General features: G+C 37.3%; 1 protein-coding gene across 1 annotated transcript in view; it reads left to right on the forward strand.

The window, feature by feature from the left end:
- ACBD3 (acyl-CoA binding domain containing 3) overlaps positions 1-8,430 on the forward strand; it is a 37,685-nt gene extending 29,255 nt beyond the window's left edge. Inside the window, exons 7-8 of the mRNA XM_055419784.2 lie at positions 438-722; positions 4,331-8,430. Of these exons, the coding sequence (XP_055275759.1) occupies positions 438-722; positions 4,331-4,542 (497 nt within the window). The 3' untranslated portion in view covers positions 4,543-8,430. The remainder of the gene's footprint in view (positions 1-437; positions 723-4,330) is intronic.
- Positions 8,431-14,817: the final 6,387 nt, after the last annotated feature.

Here is a 14,817-nt window from a genome sequence, read left to right on the forward strand (position 1 = left end):
CTCCAAGGTCAAGACTTTTTTTCCTGACAGAGAGTCTGAAGTCAAAGCCCAGCCTTCTTTGTTCACATCCAAAAATTAATTTATTTCAAGTCCAGATCTCTCTTTGTTTGATTGTTTCCCTGTTTCCAGCTAGGAAGTTTCCAAGGTCATTCTTCCATGCCCATAGGCAGTTAGAGTACTGGAAAAAATCCTTCTTAAGAATATGGTTTGCATTTGTTATTTAAAATGGGATGTTGACCTCTGAATACCTGTGGTGTTATTAAATATAGGAATTTGTGGGGAGACTTCCATGGGGAGGCTTTTAAAGTCCTCAGTCTAAGGTAGACCAGATTGCACTTGGTGCCTGCACGTGGCTGGACAGGTGGTCCTATGCACTTATTGCTGCCTACAGGTGAAGGCTCATCCTCTTTATCCTTTGCAATTCCTGTTGCCTTTAGAATCTCTTCCAGTAATCGCAGCTCCATCCATGTGGACACGACCCCAGATCAAAGACTTTAAAGAGAAGATTCGGCAGGATGCGGATTCCGTGATTACAGTGGGCCGAGGAGAAGTAGTCACTGTTCGAGTACCCACCCATGAAGAAGGATCATATCTCTTTTGGGAATTTGCTACAGACAATTATGACATTGGGTTTGGGGTATATTTTGAATGGACAGACTCTCCGAACACTGCTGTCAGCGTGCATGTCAGTGAGTCCAGCGATGACGACGAGGAGGAGGAAGGTAGAGCCATTGGTCCATGTTCAGTAACTGGGTTGTGCGTTGGCAGAAATGGTAGCAGTTCCGATGTCAACCAACCTCATGCTTCCTGATTAACTTCCTGGACAGGGATCAAATGTTTCAGGGGTGGGACCTTAGACTGAAAAGGTTGTGAGAGAAACTAGTCTCCTCAGTTATTGGGGCCTGAATTTTTATGAATGCCAGGGAAGTCTGTTTGACAGTTTATTTTACCTCTTTCTGAATGCTGTTATACTTTTCAGCCTTCTGTGTTGAAAAGCCAAATGTGCAAGGTCATTTTGAAAAATTATAAAAGAGCAAGGAAGAAATTCTGCCAACTCTGGAATTTATATTTCTGATATCAGCTTTTTAGGTTATTCTAAGATCTATTTTCTCTAACTAGACGAAATCAAATGTTTCCAGTGACAGTCTCAGCTATCTTGATGTTGGGACTTCCCTGGTGATCCAGGCTTCAAGGCAAGGGGCACAGGTTGAATACTTGGTCGGGGAACTAAGATCCCACATGTCTTGTGTAGCCAAATAAACAAAAACTATCTTGGTCTAGGAAGTAGGTTGTAAATGTATTGCTTACTGATTGAGAAGGTAGTCTTCTTAATTTTGTTATTATCGAGAAAAGTTAGAACACAGGGCTTTTGTATCCACCTAATAAGTACTTAAATATTTGTTGACTTGATTGAGAGTAATGTGGAAGGAGTGCCCTGACTGGGAGAATGGGAAAGCACCTTCAATTCTTGACCATAACTAACCTTTCAGGTGACTTATAAATGAACTGCGTATTGAAGTGTAGGTAATCACAGAGACTGCACTGGGATAAGTTTAAAGAGGTAGTTGTTGAAGGTACATGGAGGGAGGCTAAAAGTTCAGTCCACTTTTGATAGACAAGCTGAATCTTGGTGATTCACTTGTATCACCAAGATACTCTGGGCCCCTTCAGGTTATGTATGGCAACACACACACATGAACCAGTGTCATTTAGGAGCTGCTTTCTCTTTTAGCATTTTGTTTTCAGAAGTCTTTATTCTGAGTACCACCAGCAAGGGAAAGCATTGCACGTAAATACTGCTGACTGAACCAGACCAAAAAAAATGTCAGAGTAGGGAGAAAAAAAGACTAAGACCTCAGTTTTCGGGCAGGTGCCACTTCTGTTGTCTCAGGTGCCCCTCAGCAGCATCAGGACAGGAACTAAGCCCTTTGCTAGTCTTTCTGATGCACACGGGGACTCATTACAATCAGGTGATTTGCACATGCTTAGGAAGGGAAGTTTTTAGTATGTGCAAATTGCTGTACTTTTAAAGAGCTTTGTGAATAATAAGAGAATTCTCTGTTAAGTGGGTTGAAGTAATCTATTTCTCCTGGTTTGTAAGCTTGAGAGCTTTTAAAGCAGGATACTTCATAGTCTGACCTCTCAGCTGATTATCATTGTGTTATTGCTGTTGGGAAGAGCACTGATCAAAATGGCTAGGGTTCAGTGCCTCACTCAAGGTGAGAAGCTAGACATGTTTGACCTTTGCACTGATGTATGATAGCCTCAAATGGAAAATGGCATTACCTGTCATGATTACCTGTAACATGATTTGCAACTAAAGCTGACCCATTGAAGCCTCTGCACTCGTAACAACAGTGAGGGGAGTTCCTCGGTGGCCTAGTAGTAAGGAGTCTGGGCTTTCACTGCCATGGCCCAGGTTCAGTCCCTGGCCAGGGAACTGAGAATCCCACAAGCCACAGCCACCCCCCACCCCCCCAAAAAAAGTAACAACAGTGAAGATTTAACTCAAATGGTTTTATATGCCACGTGTCAGGTCTTGTCCACATTGTGTATTTTATTTTATTGGGGTCCTTTTAGCTTGGTTTAAGATGGAAGCAAAGTCAAGTTTTTTTGTTCATTGTTTTAGTTTTTCTTCATTAGGTCTTGAAAGACAGAGGAGTTTGTTTTCTGTGAGGAAACATCCTTTTGCTGTAATTCTCCACTTGATTGTTTTTAGGTCCCAAGTCTTTGCTTAGATTGAAGAAAGATGTGTCTTTCATCTATCCTAATAACCTTTAATTTTGTAGATTTTTGAGCAAAATTTGGATCTTGAATTAATAGGCCCAATAATCTATTTCATGGATATCCACATGGGCAATAGTGTGTACTTAGAATGACTTGTATCTCTCATTTGCAAGTGAAGGACATTTAATTTTAAGTAGTATTGCTATGATAAAACAAATCTGATTTGGGCCTATTTGTCATCTACTGTTGTTGAATAAACTTTTTATTTTAGAATAGCTTTAGATTTACAGAAGTATTGCAAAGACAGTACAAAGAGTTCTGCAACCCAGTTTTTCCCTATTGTTAACATCTTACCTTGTCCCATGGTATATTCATCTTAGCTAATGAACCAGTATTGATATTAACTAAAGTCCATATTTCTTCAGATTTCCTTAGTTTTTCTGAATGTTCCAGGATCCCATCCAGGATGCTATGTTGTGGTAACAAGTCTCCTTAAGCTCCTCTCAGCTGAGTGTTTCTTAGACCTTCCTGGTTTAAATTCTTAACAGTGGCCATTGACAATCATCACATAATTGACTCATGTGCCTGTAATTCATTCTGCCATGTTGCAAACCTGAAAGTCTTTTAAAATCTATGCTGAATATCCCCTTGATCTGTTTTCCTTGAGGGGCTTCCCTGGTGGCTCAGTAGTAACAAATCTGCCTGTCAGTGCAGGAGATGCAGGTTCAACCCCTGGGTCAGGAAGATCCCCTGGAGGAGAAAATGGCAACCCACTCCAGTAGTCCTGCCTGAGAAATCCCTTGGACAGAGGAGCATGGCAGGCTGCAGTCCATGGGGTCTCAAAAGAGACTAAACAACAGCAGTTTTTCTTGAGGCTGTTTATATTACTATATTAAACTAAGACTTTTCAACTGGTTTCTACAGGTATTTTTTTCCTAACCTCATATCATTACAGTTCAAAAAACTATTAACCTGGGGCAAACCTAGAATCAAAGCCTATTTTTTGCCACTGGGATCATCCCTGGGTTATACAGGCCTAGTGAAAGTGATTGAATTTTCAGAGTGTCTCTGAACGTCTTCCTCTTTTCTGTGTCTTTCTCATTTTATTTAAGAAAATAAAGTAACATCCTTTCTCTTTGTATTTAAGATCAACAGAAAATAATAGTCCTCATAAGCTCCCTTCTGCCCATTCCTAAAACAGGAGAGGACTTCCATATTGTTGGGAAGAAGAGGGTCACAGCAGCATTTTCCGTGGTCTTACTCAGATGAGTGATACCCTACTGTTGGGAGGAATTAGGAACTGGGTGGATGTGGGGGGGACAGTGGTTCAGCTACAGAGGGAGACAGGTTGCTGACTGCTGCCGCCCCCAGATGCTTGCCACTGGGCTCCCAGGGCCCAGAAAGTGCTGTGTTTGGTACATAGCAGCTGCTCAGGTATAAGAAGGAATCAACACACAGTTACATGCACATAAGTTGTAGAATGGATTGAGAGAATTCCCAGTGAGCAATTTCTCAAAGAAGGGATGGAGTTTAAAATGCCTGAGGCAGACGTGTGGTTTTCCTGAATCTCTTCACTCTGACATGTCTCTGTTTTCTCTCACAGAGAACATCAGTTCTGAAGAGAAGGCCAAAAAGAATGCCAACAAGCCCCTGCTGGATGAGATTGTGCCTGTGTACCGGCGGGACTGTCATGAGGAGGTGTATGCCGGCAGCCACCAATATCCAGGGAGAGGAGTCTACCTCCTCAAGTTTGACAACTCCTACTCTTTGTGGAGGTCAAAATCAGTCTACTACAGAGTCTATTATACTAGATAAAGATGTTACAGAGTCTGGAGTCTAGGGTTGAGCGGAAGATGGCATTTAATTTGGAAATTTCTTTTTTGACTTTTGTGGAGCATTGCAGTCAGTGTTTACCCTGTTGATTTTGGTCTGATGGTTTGGGACTCTTGCTGGGAATCAGGATTTCCTTGAAACTCTTGAGCGTTAGTACTTTGGGGTTAAAGGGACTCCTCAGACTCATCCAGCCCTTCGGTGCTGACCAGCAGAGTCACGAGTGGATGCTGATGTTACACGAGCTACGTGTTAAATCTTTTAAAGTCTCCAAAATAAAACAGCTCAACGTTGACCCCACCTGGCTGATGGTTAGTCCATTGCTGCCTGCTCTATGTGTTTTCTGAGAGCCCATAGTTACTTTACAGTGCCCTCTGATTTGAAATCCTATAATAGTCTACATGAGGTACATCTCACTTTCATCGAAGGTCACCATTTTTGAAACTTAAGATGTCACAGATTATAATAGAAAAGAAATTGCCTCAATTTGATCTTATTCTGAATGACCCAGATTGTTTTACTTTGGGTACGGCTGTTCAGAGCTGTGTTACAGATAATTATTTTCTGAATAATCTTAATATAGAATGTTCAAACCTAATTGAAATTGAAGTATCAAGACACATAGAACACTGGAAACATCCATCTTAGCAAGCCTCCACAAACTCTTGGCCCTTTTCTCCTCTTCTGGTATTTATACCACCAGTAGCAAAGCAAAAAAAGTAATTCATTTTTGTCTTGAATTGGCTTTGTAGAGCATCTCAAATTGAAACTGTTTTCTACACAAGCATATAGTTAGGGATTTTGTAAACAAATTGACACCTACTGAATTAAAATATATAAGGTCATTTAAATATAATTCAGTGTATGGTTAATAACATTGCACTAATATGGAAATCACTGCCAGAGATAGTCCATTTTCTTTTGATTTGATACTACTTAGGCACATATCCTACATGATCCCAGTTGGGAATTACTTAATAGAAAGAATTGGAAATGCATTTGGCCATGCTTAAATTGTTTTATAGCTTTAATCTGTATTATGTCTTCATTGATGGAAGGAGGTACATTTTTGTTTTCCTTACTGGAAACAAATATGGATTAATTGCCTCAAATTTGTGTTAAGTGATTGACTAGTCTAGAGATTCTTGTTTTCAGAAGGGTGGTATAGATAGATTACAAAGATGGCAATACACACATAATGTTATATGTTGTTACTGAAATGCTTAGATTTTTTAATTTTTGATCATCAATCACTTCTTGTAGGAGGGTTTCCGTTGATTAGCTGCAGTGTGTACAGTTCCCTACATAAGGGGCTGTTTGTTTTTTTGTGTGCTGCATTTGTTTCTGTTTTTTAATACCTGGTTTTGTACATATCTAACTCTGTTCTCTTTTGCTTATTCGGAAACTGGATTATTTTCTCCTAAACAGTGCTTAATTTGTGTTTTTTAATTTCGATTCAGTAGTCCCAGCTTATAGGTGTCCGTTCTGTTACACCAGGTTTGTCACATTGTCCGTCAGCTCTCGTGTATATGGTATAGAAACCATGGGGTTAGGCACCGCCTGGTTTTTTTTTTTTTTTATGAGAAAATACTGTATTTAAAATGTAAAATAAACTTTTAAAAAGCAGGCACTAATATATATTTCTTCCAGCCTTTGATTACAGATTTGTCCTTGCACATGTTAAAATGAATTATTCTCTAAAAATATTGTTCCTGGGAGCAGTGTATGTTACTTCACATAGCAGCAATTCCTGTCATATGTTCATGTCAGAACATTTTTGGTTTTAAACTTTTTTTATTGCCTTTGGCTGTCGAATAGAATATTACAAGTGCGATTTCCAAAAGATCTTGAAAATAATATATTTAATCAATTAAAATGTTTATCTGTAACTTGTTGATGTTTCATTAATATAGTTATTCTCTGAAGCATTAGTTCTGTATTTCATCATTTGAGTAAGAGGAGAAGAAATGTTTTAAATGATCTGTTTTAAAAAGTTAAACAATAACAAACTATTGTTGGCTGATTATTTTGTTTCCGCTGTGGATTACCCTAGTTTGTTAAAATAGGTTAACAGTTTTTCAGACTTTTTTTTTTTGGAAGGTGTCCTGTAGCTTGTGAGAAGCGTTAGTTGCTTAGTCGTATCCAACTCTTTGTGACTCCATGGACTGTAACCCATGAGGTTTCTCTGTCCATGGTTTTCTCCAGGCAAGAACACTGCATCCCATCCCAGAGATCGAACCCAGGTCTCCTGTACTGCCTGCAGAATCTTCACCATCTGAGCCAGTACGGAATCCCCAGATTTCTTGATGGAAGGGAAGACAACTGATTTTTATTTAAAATGACCTACTATATTTCCCCTATCAAACTGTTGGTATAGCATATTCCGTGAAGATGGAATACGCTACTTTAAAATATGTCCTGAGCTGCAGCACCTGGGGAAGCAGCAGTGCGAGGCATGCCACGGTCAGTGTGATGTGAAATGCCACAAACTGTTCTTAAAATGACCCCACTGAAATGTCAGGAGACTTGGAAGTTAAATTTTTTTCCCCTTTGGAAATTTGGAGAGGCTCGATGAGATTACTACCTTTTTTCCCCCTGTGTAGTTTGTTGCTACCATGAAGGTAGATCATGGAACAGTAAAGAGAGTTGTTGATGTGTGAGCACATCCTGGAAACCGTGCTACGGAGCCTTGACCATAAAAACATCTACGAATCAATATTGGACTTCTGTCTCCATACATTTGCCTAGGGTTCTTGAGCTTTCTTACTGAAAGTTTTTCAAGACCAAGTTGATTATTGTCTCTTCAACACTTTTGAGTATATTACATTTTTCAGACGCTTATTATGTTACCTGATTTGTTTTATAATTAAAGTTGGAAGCACTGACTCTATTTTTATTAGTTGGCATGCCACTTTTAAGATGCGAATTGATTAGGGTACTTGATTTTGTACCAGAAAACTAAGTGGATGACATTTCCAGAACTGACATTGGCGTTTGGACTCAGGCAGACCAAACGTAGATAAAGTATAAACTGAGCAGTTACTTATCTATGATGGAAGCTTGTGTGTGGTGGCCCAGTTCAACCCTGCAGTGAAACTGGTGACTTGAAAGTCTGTTTCTGAAAAGAACAAGTACAAATTTGGTTACAGTTGCTGATTTTTTTTAAACCTTTATGGCATATCTGTACAATTATAACAATTTTTACCCTTTTCTAAGATCATTAATATGACAGATAAGTGACATTTTTGAAGGGGGAGCACGGCAAAATACAGAAATGTAAACATGTTTCCAAGAGGTCTACACTTTGCAGTTTATTTTTTCAGGTTGTGTTTGGAGAATGTTTCCTATTGGTTAGTATGGGTCTCCTGTGTTCTCTCAACCTGCTGTGTGTTCTATGGAGTGACTCTGGCCGTTTTTTGTTAGTGAATGTTTTTCAGTTATTCCTAATTTTTTATTGTAAATGATGTTCCAGTGAACACTCTTTTATATGTCTCTGCAAATATGCATGACTTTTTCAAGAGTAGATACCAAGTAGTGGAATTGCTGGGTAAATTCTGTGCATTTTTAATTTAAATAGACCCTACCAATGGTGCTTCCAAGTGGCTGATTACTTTCCCCTCTAATACACTAAGATTGGTAATGTATGAGAATACCGCTTTTATCAGACTTAATTTTGGTTAATCTCATGGGGGGAAAATGAAATTTTGTGTATTTCCCAGTTAACTAGTAAGATTAAGCATCTATTTTTATTGCTTATATGTATTTCCTCTTCTATAAATTGCCTGTTTATGTCCTTTACCCATTTTCAGCTGGGTAATTTTATATTGATTTATTAGCATTTAAAAATACAGTTTATATACTGATCATACATTATATCTAAGTGTTTTCTCTCAGTTTATTGCTGGTTTGTTAATTTTGTTTATGATGTTTTTTGTGTGTGTATGTGTGTGTCTGGTCGTAGATGTTATAAACTATGTTGTCAGTTTTATTGAGTTTTTTCCTTTATGTTTTGGTTATTTCCATATATATATATGAGTTTGTTTCTGAATTCTGTTCCATGTATCTGTTTGGCCATTTGTGTGGTAATACTATACTATAGTTTTAAAATACATTTTGATACATGGTAAGTCTCCTCTGTTCTTTTGATACTTTTTCTTGGCTATTTTTGTACCTTTCTTCCATATGAATTTAATCTTTAGGTGGTTGTATTTCATGAAAAATCTTATTGGGGATTTACATTGAAATACTTCATTAATTTCTAGTTTACTTGGTGGAGATTCAGCCACTGATTTGTTAATGTAGTTTTTAGATCACCTTTCTAAAAGACAGTTCTTTGTTCTTAAATGGTAACTTCAAGAGAAGATGGAAGGTACAACCCTTAAGTTGTCTTTCCTGCCATTATTAATTATGAATACTGGCTAATCTGGGACAACAGAGACTCAAAAATAAAGTAGTTCAAGAAAGATAGTTTGCTATCTCAAACAGGCCAGAGAAGGCAAATGTTGCAGGACAGGTGGGCTCCAGCATTCCCAGAGCCCCAGATTCTTACAGTGTTACTTCTTCATTGTCCTGAGTGGCGGTCTTGTTTCTGTGTGCATGGTTGACTCAGTCTTGCAGGGATCCCATTCCTGATTTAAGCAGGGGAGGAGGGTGGGACTCATGCCTAATTTAAAGGGGAAAACCCTTATTTCATGGATCATTTTCCGTTAGCAAATACTTAGTTACATGGTCTCCTCTAGCTGCAGTGTCTCTTGGTGGGCACTCTCGTCTGTGGCTATTATGAAAAGGAAATGGATTCTAGTGGACAGTTAGCAGACTTAAATTTATCAGGTGAGTTTTAAAGTATATAACTTTCATTGATTTTTTTTTTCCATTATAAAAGTCATACTCATTTATTATAGAAGATTTAGACAGTATGCATAGGGGAAAAGAGTAAAACTATAAACCTACAACTAGGAAATAACAGTTATCATTTGGGAATTTTCCTTCTGATCTTTTTTTTCTCAGTTTCAATTATGATACAATTCTAGTGTACATTAACGTATAGAACATAATATGAGCCCTCAGGTACCCACAGTCCCCTTTGGTCACATGTGCCCTTTTACCTTATTTGCTTCAGATCTTGCCAAAGTAATAAAACATGAATGAAAGAGTTGAGCCCTGTGTACCTTCCCTGATTGCCATTCCTCTTTCTTGCTCCCAAAGATAATCGTTATTCTAATTTTGGTGTTTATCATTCCACATGACTTTTATAATAATTATGTGTTGCCAGAAAAGTTTGGTTGCCAAAATAGTATGCTTTTGCAGAATGCTTTTGATTTTATATAAAATGATATCATTTGATTGTTTTTTCTGATCTGCATTTTTTTTTTTTAGTGATTAGCTTCATATAGCTCTATGCTGAGAGTAATTCATCATGTGGATACTATATAACACCATGGATTCATTCTCCTGCTATTGGATATTTAGGGTTGTTCTCAGGTTTCCACTACTATAAATATTCTTGTATGTGTCTGTTTGTACTCATATGCAACAGTTTCCTGTGTTTATATCAAGAAATAGAATTAAGTCTTAAGCTGCATGGATCTGCAACTGTTCTAGATGATGTGAAATTATTCTTCAAACGATTGTGTCAATTTAAATTCCAAAAAGCAATATACAAAAGTTCCACATCTTTAGTGACAGTTGTCAGATTTTGGTATTTTACCAATTGGATGGAGGTAAAACTAAAACCTTGTGTGGTTTAACTGCATATCCTTAATAACCAGTGAGGATAAGCATTTGTTTATGTTGCTGGCCATTTATGAAGTGCATATTTATATCCTTTATCTTGTACTTTTTTATTTGTAAGAGTACTTTAAATATTCTGGATCCTACCATTTATTTTTATTCATTTGCAACCAAATAACTGATGCCAGACCTCAGCTTGTCTTTTTACTCTATAATGTCTTTTACTATTTAGAAATTTTTACTTTAAATTTATTAAACTTTCACGGTTTGTATTTTCCATATCCACTTCAAGAAGTTTTCCTCAGCCCAGAGGATATAAAGATTCTCTTCTTTAAAATGTGTTTTGTGTTTCAAGTAACACATGAAATTTATTTTTGGTGTGAGGTAGGAGTTACTACTTTATTTTTCTATAGGGATAACTAAGATTATTCCACTATCTTTCATAGACTAGTTACCCTGTGTGTATTTTTATATTTATTTGTTTGTATCAATCTGATATATAGAGACAAAACATATGTATGTATTCATACGGTGAGTGTATTTGTCTGTTTGGGGACTTTTCTCTATTTTTTTTTTGGTCTACTATACAAGTCTAAATATCTGGGATAGTGAAGGTCCCATCTCCCCTTAAATTTCAAAATTGTTTTGATTAGTTTTTTACTTTGCTTTTCCATGTTAACTTTATTTTTCTCTTAGTTTTTTAAAATAATGCATTTACATGGTTCAAAATACAAAAGGTACAACAATATATAGGTACAAGCTATATAAAAAATAGCCTCTACCCCGTTCCCAGTCCCTCACCTTGCTCTCTGAAGGCAAGCAATATTACAGGTTTCATTTGTGTTATATAAAAACAAGTAAATAAGTACATATTTATAAATTCTCCCCTACTGTATATACTCGACAGCTTTTTCACTTAAAAATTTATTTTTGTAATCTATCAATACATAATAGCCTGGCTGCTTCACGGTTCTCGGTCTCCACTGAGCCATAGGCAGAGCTCAGAACACTGTTTTAAAATGTAATTAAAAACTTTGGTTGTCAACAACAACAACAACAAATACATAATAGCTTTACTCTTTTTTATAAATATATATGTCATTGGATAGACGAATGCATTTTTTCTTTTTATTAGATAAAAATCATATACAGTAAAACATTTTAAAGTATACAATTCAGTGACATTTAATCATTTTAAAGTGTGTGATTCAGTGATGTTCAGTGTGCAACCAGTGCCTCTAAAATGTTTTCATCTGAAGAACACCCATAGCTGTTAAAAAATGAGCGCATTCTCCGCTCCTCCCATCCCTTGGCTTGACAACCACTAATCCATTCTGTCTCTATGGATTTGCCTGGTAGATATTTCATATATAAGGAATCATACAGTACGTGATGCTTTGTGTCTTTCACAAAACATGTTTTCAAGGTTCATCCAAGTTATATATATGGGATGTATGAGTACTTCAGTGTTTTTTATGGCCGAATGCTAATCCATTGTATGGATATACCACAGTTTATCTCTTCATTTGTTGATGGACCTTTTGGCTCTTGTGAATAGCATTGTTATGAACATTTGTGAACAAGTATTTATTTGAATACTTACTTTTGGTTCTTTTGGGTATATAGGAGTAGAATGGCTGTATCACATGAGAATTTTATGCTTAACTTCTTAAGGAACTGCCACATTTGTTTCCTGCAGTGGCTGTGCCATTTTACATTCCCTTCAGCAACACGTGAGAGTTCCTATTTCTCCATAGCCCCTCTTTTCTTTTTTCTTTAAGGCCATTGTAGTGGATGTGAAGTAGTATCTCATTGTGGTTTTGAAATTTGTATTCTGTTAATGACCAGTGATGTTGGTTATCTCTTTCAAGTACTTGTTAGCCATTTCTGTATCTTCTTTGAAGAAAGGTCTATTCAGGTCCATTGCCCACTTTTTTTTTTAAGTCTTTATTGAATTTATTACAGTATTGCTTCTACTTTCTGTTTTTGGTTTTTAGCCATGAGGCATGTGCGATCTTAGCTCCCTGACTGGGGATGGAACCCACAGCCCCTGCATTGGAAGGCAAAATCTTAACCACTGGACCACCAGGGGAGTCCCTCCATTGCCCATTTTTAAATTGAGTTCTTTGTCTTTTGTGTCTGAGTTTTAAGAGTTTGTTTTGAATCCTGGATATTAAACCCTTATTCAATTTTTAAATATTTTCCCCTATTCTCAAAGTTGTCTGTTCACATTCTTGTTAATGTCCCTTGGACACACACAATTTTGTCACTTTTTATGAAGTCTGGTTTATCTTATTCTTTTGTTGCTTGTGCTTTTGGTATCAAATACAGGGATCTACTTCCAAATCCAAGGTCATGAAATTTATCTGTATGTTTGCTTCTGATGTGCTGTGCTTAGTCACTCAGTCGTGTCTGACTCTTTGTAACCCCATAGACTGTAGCCCACCAGGCTCCTCTGTCCATGGGATTCTCCAGGCAAGAATACTGGAGTGGGTTACCACGCCTTCCTCCAGGGGATCTTCCCAACCCAGGGATCAAACCCAGATCTCCCACATTGCAGGTGGATTTTTTACTATCTGAGCCACCAGGGAAGCCCTTGCTTCTAATAGTTTGATAGTTTTATATTTAAGACCTGGGTTTTTTTTTGTTTTTTTTTTTAAGTTATTTGGCTGTATCGAGTCTCGGTTGCCACACACAGTATCTTCGTTGCAGTGTGCTGGCTAAGTTGCAGGCTTAGTAGATTTAGTTCCCCAACCAGGAGATTGAACCTCGTCCCCTGCATTGGAACTACTGGACAGACCACCAGGGAAGCCCGAGTTAGTTTTCACATATGAAGTTAGATAAGGGGGGGGGTCCAACTTCGTTCTTTAGTATGTGGTTGTCCCAGCACCATTTCTTGAAGAGACTGCTCTTTCTCCATTGAATAGCTTTGGAATCCTTGTTGAAAATCCTTGTTGAAGTCATAGATGTTTCAGTTTATTTTTGGCCTCTCAATGAATGGATTGTATAACTTCACTAGTATAAGATATTTAGGTTTCTAGTCTTTGCCATTAGAATTTGTCAGTTTTAACAAAATTACCAGACTGCTTTTCAAAGTAGCTTTACCATTTTGCGTTCTCACCAACACGAAGATTACTAGTAGCTTCATATCGTCACCAGCGCTTTATCAATTTAAAACATTTTGGCCATTTAATAGGTAGTATCTCATTGTGGTTTTCGTTTGCAGTTCAGTATATATTGAGCATCTGTTCATGTGCTTTTTTGCCATCCATGGCTATCATTTGAAGTATAAGTTCACACTTTTTGCCCCTTTTCTGGCTTTTCTTAATGTTTACTTGTAAGAGTTCCTTATATTCAGGATGCAACCCTTTTACAAGAATGGGTTTTGCAAATATTTTCTCCCAGTGTTTGACTTGTCTTTTCATTTTCTTAACAGTGCCTTTTGATGAGCAGACATTTTAATGAAGTTCAGTTATCAACTTTTTTCTTTTATGATTTATGGCTTCTGGCCTAACTCAAGGTTTTCCTGCTATATTTTCTTTGGAAGTTTTATAGTTTAGGTTTTATATTTTAACTTTATGATCAGTTTCAAGTTGGTTTTTGTACATAATGTGAGGTTATAGTTTTTGTTTTGTTTTTTCACATAAATGTCCACTTATTGTTTCCTGTTTTGAATTGTTTTGGCATCTTTGTCAAAAATCAGTTGACCCCCCCAAAAAAAATTAGTTGACCATATCCAGGTTTCTTAGCATTCCTCCAAGACATTTCATAAGCTGAAGTGCATAAAAGTAAAGAAGCAGTTCTATTGGGACATACCTGCTAACAGCTGTACAAAATAAATCCAGATAAAGCTGAGATGCTCAGCTATGATAGCTTGATGCTGAGATGCTGAGTATAGTTCCCAAGGAAGGAGGTCGGCAGTTCCACCCTGACTGCTCAGGGTACACACTGTCTAAACAGCACAACACCCCGCAAACACTCCTTTTAAAAGGAGTGGTAAGAGTGAGACATCTTTCTTGACTCCATCTTAAAGAGAAGACGTTTAGTCTTTAGCCATTTAAGATTATGATAGCCATAGGTTTTTCTTTTATCAAGTTGAGAAAGTCCTCTTCTGTTGGTTTGCTGAGAGCTTATATGTTGAATATTGCCAAATGTGTTTCTTCATCTATGGAGATGAGCTGTGCATGACTTTTCTTTATTGGCCTGTTGATACAGTGAATTATATTGATTGCTTTTTGAATATTGAACCAACACTGCTGCATTTCCAGGATAAACTCCACTTGGTAATGATCTTTTAATATATTGCTGGATTCAATTTGCTAAAATTATTTCTATGTTGATGAGGAATGTTGAAGAGCAGCTTTGTTTTTTGATGATACTGTTGTCTGGTTTTGGTATCAAGAGTAATGGAGGCCTCCTAAAATGAGTTGGGAAGCATACACTTGTCTGTTTTCTGGAAGAGTGTGTGAGGGTTGTTAATTTCTTCCTTAAATTTTAGTGGAATTTTCCATAGTAGCTATCTTGGCGCTG

The sequence above is a fragment of the Moschus berezovskii genome, chromosome 17, assembly GCF_049115385.1.
Source record: "Moschus berezovskii isolate FMDL1 chromosome 17, NW_MosBer_1.0, whole genome shotgun sequence".
Classification (NCBI taxonomy): Eukaryota; Metazoa; Chordata; class Mammalia; order Artiodactyla; family Moschidae; genus Moschus; species Moschus berezovskii.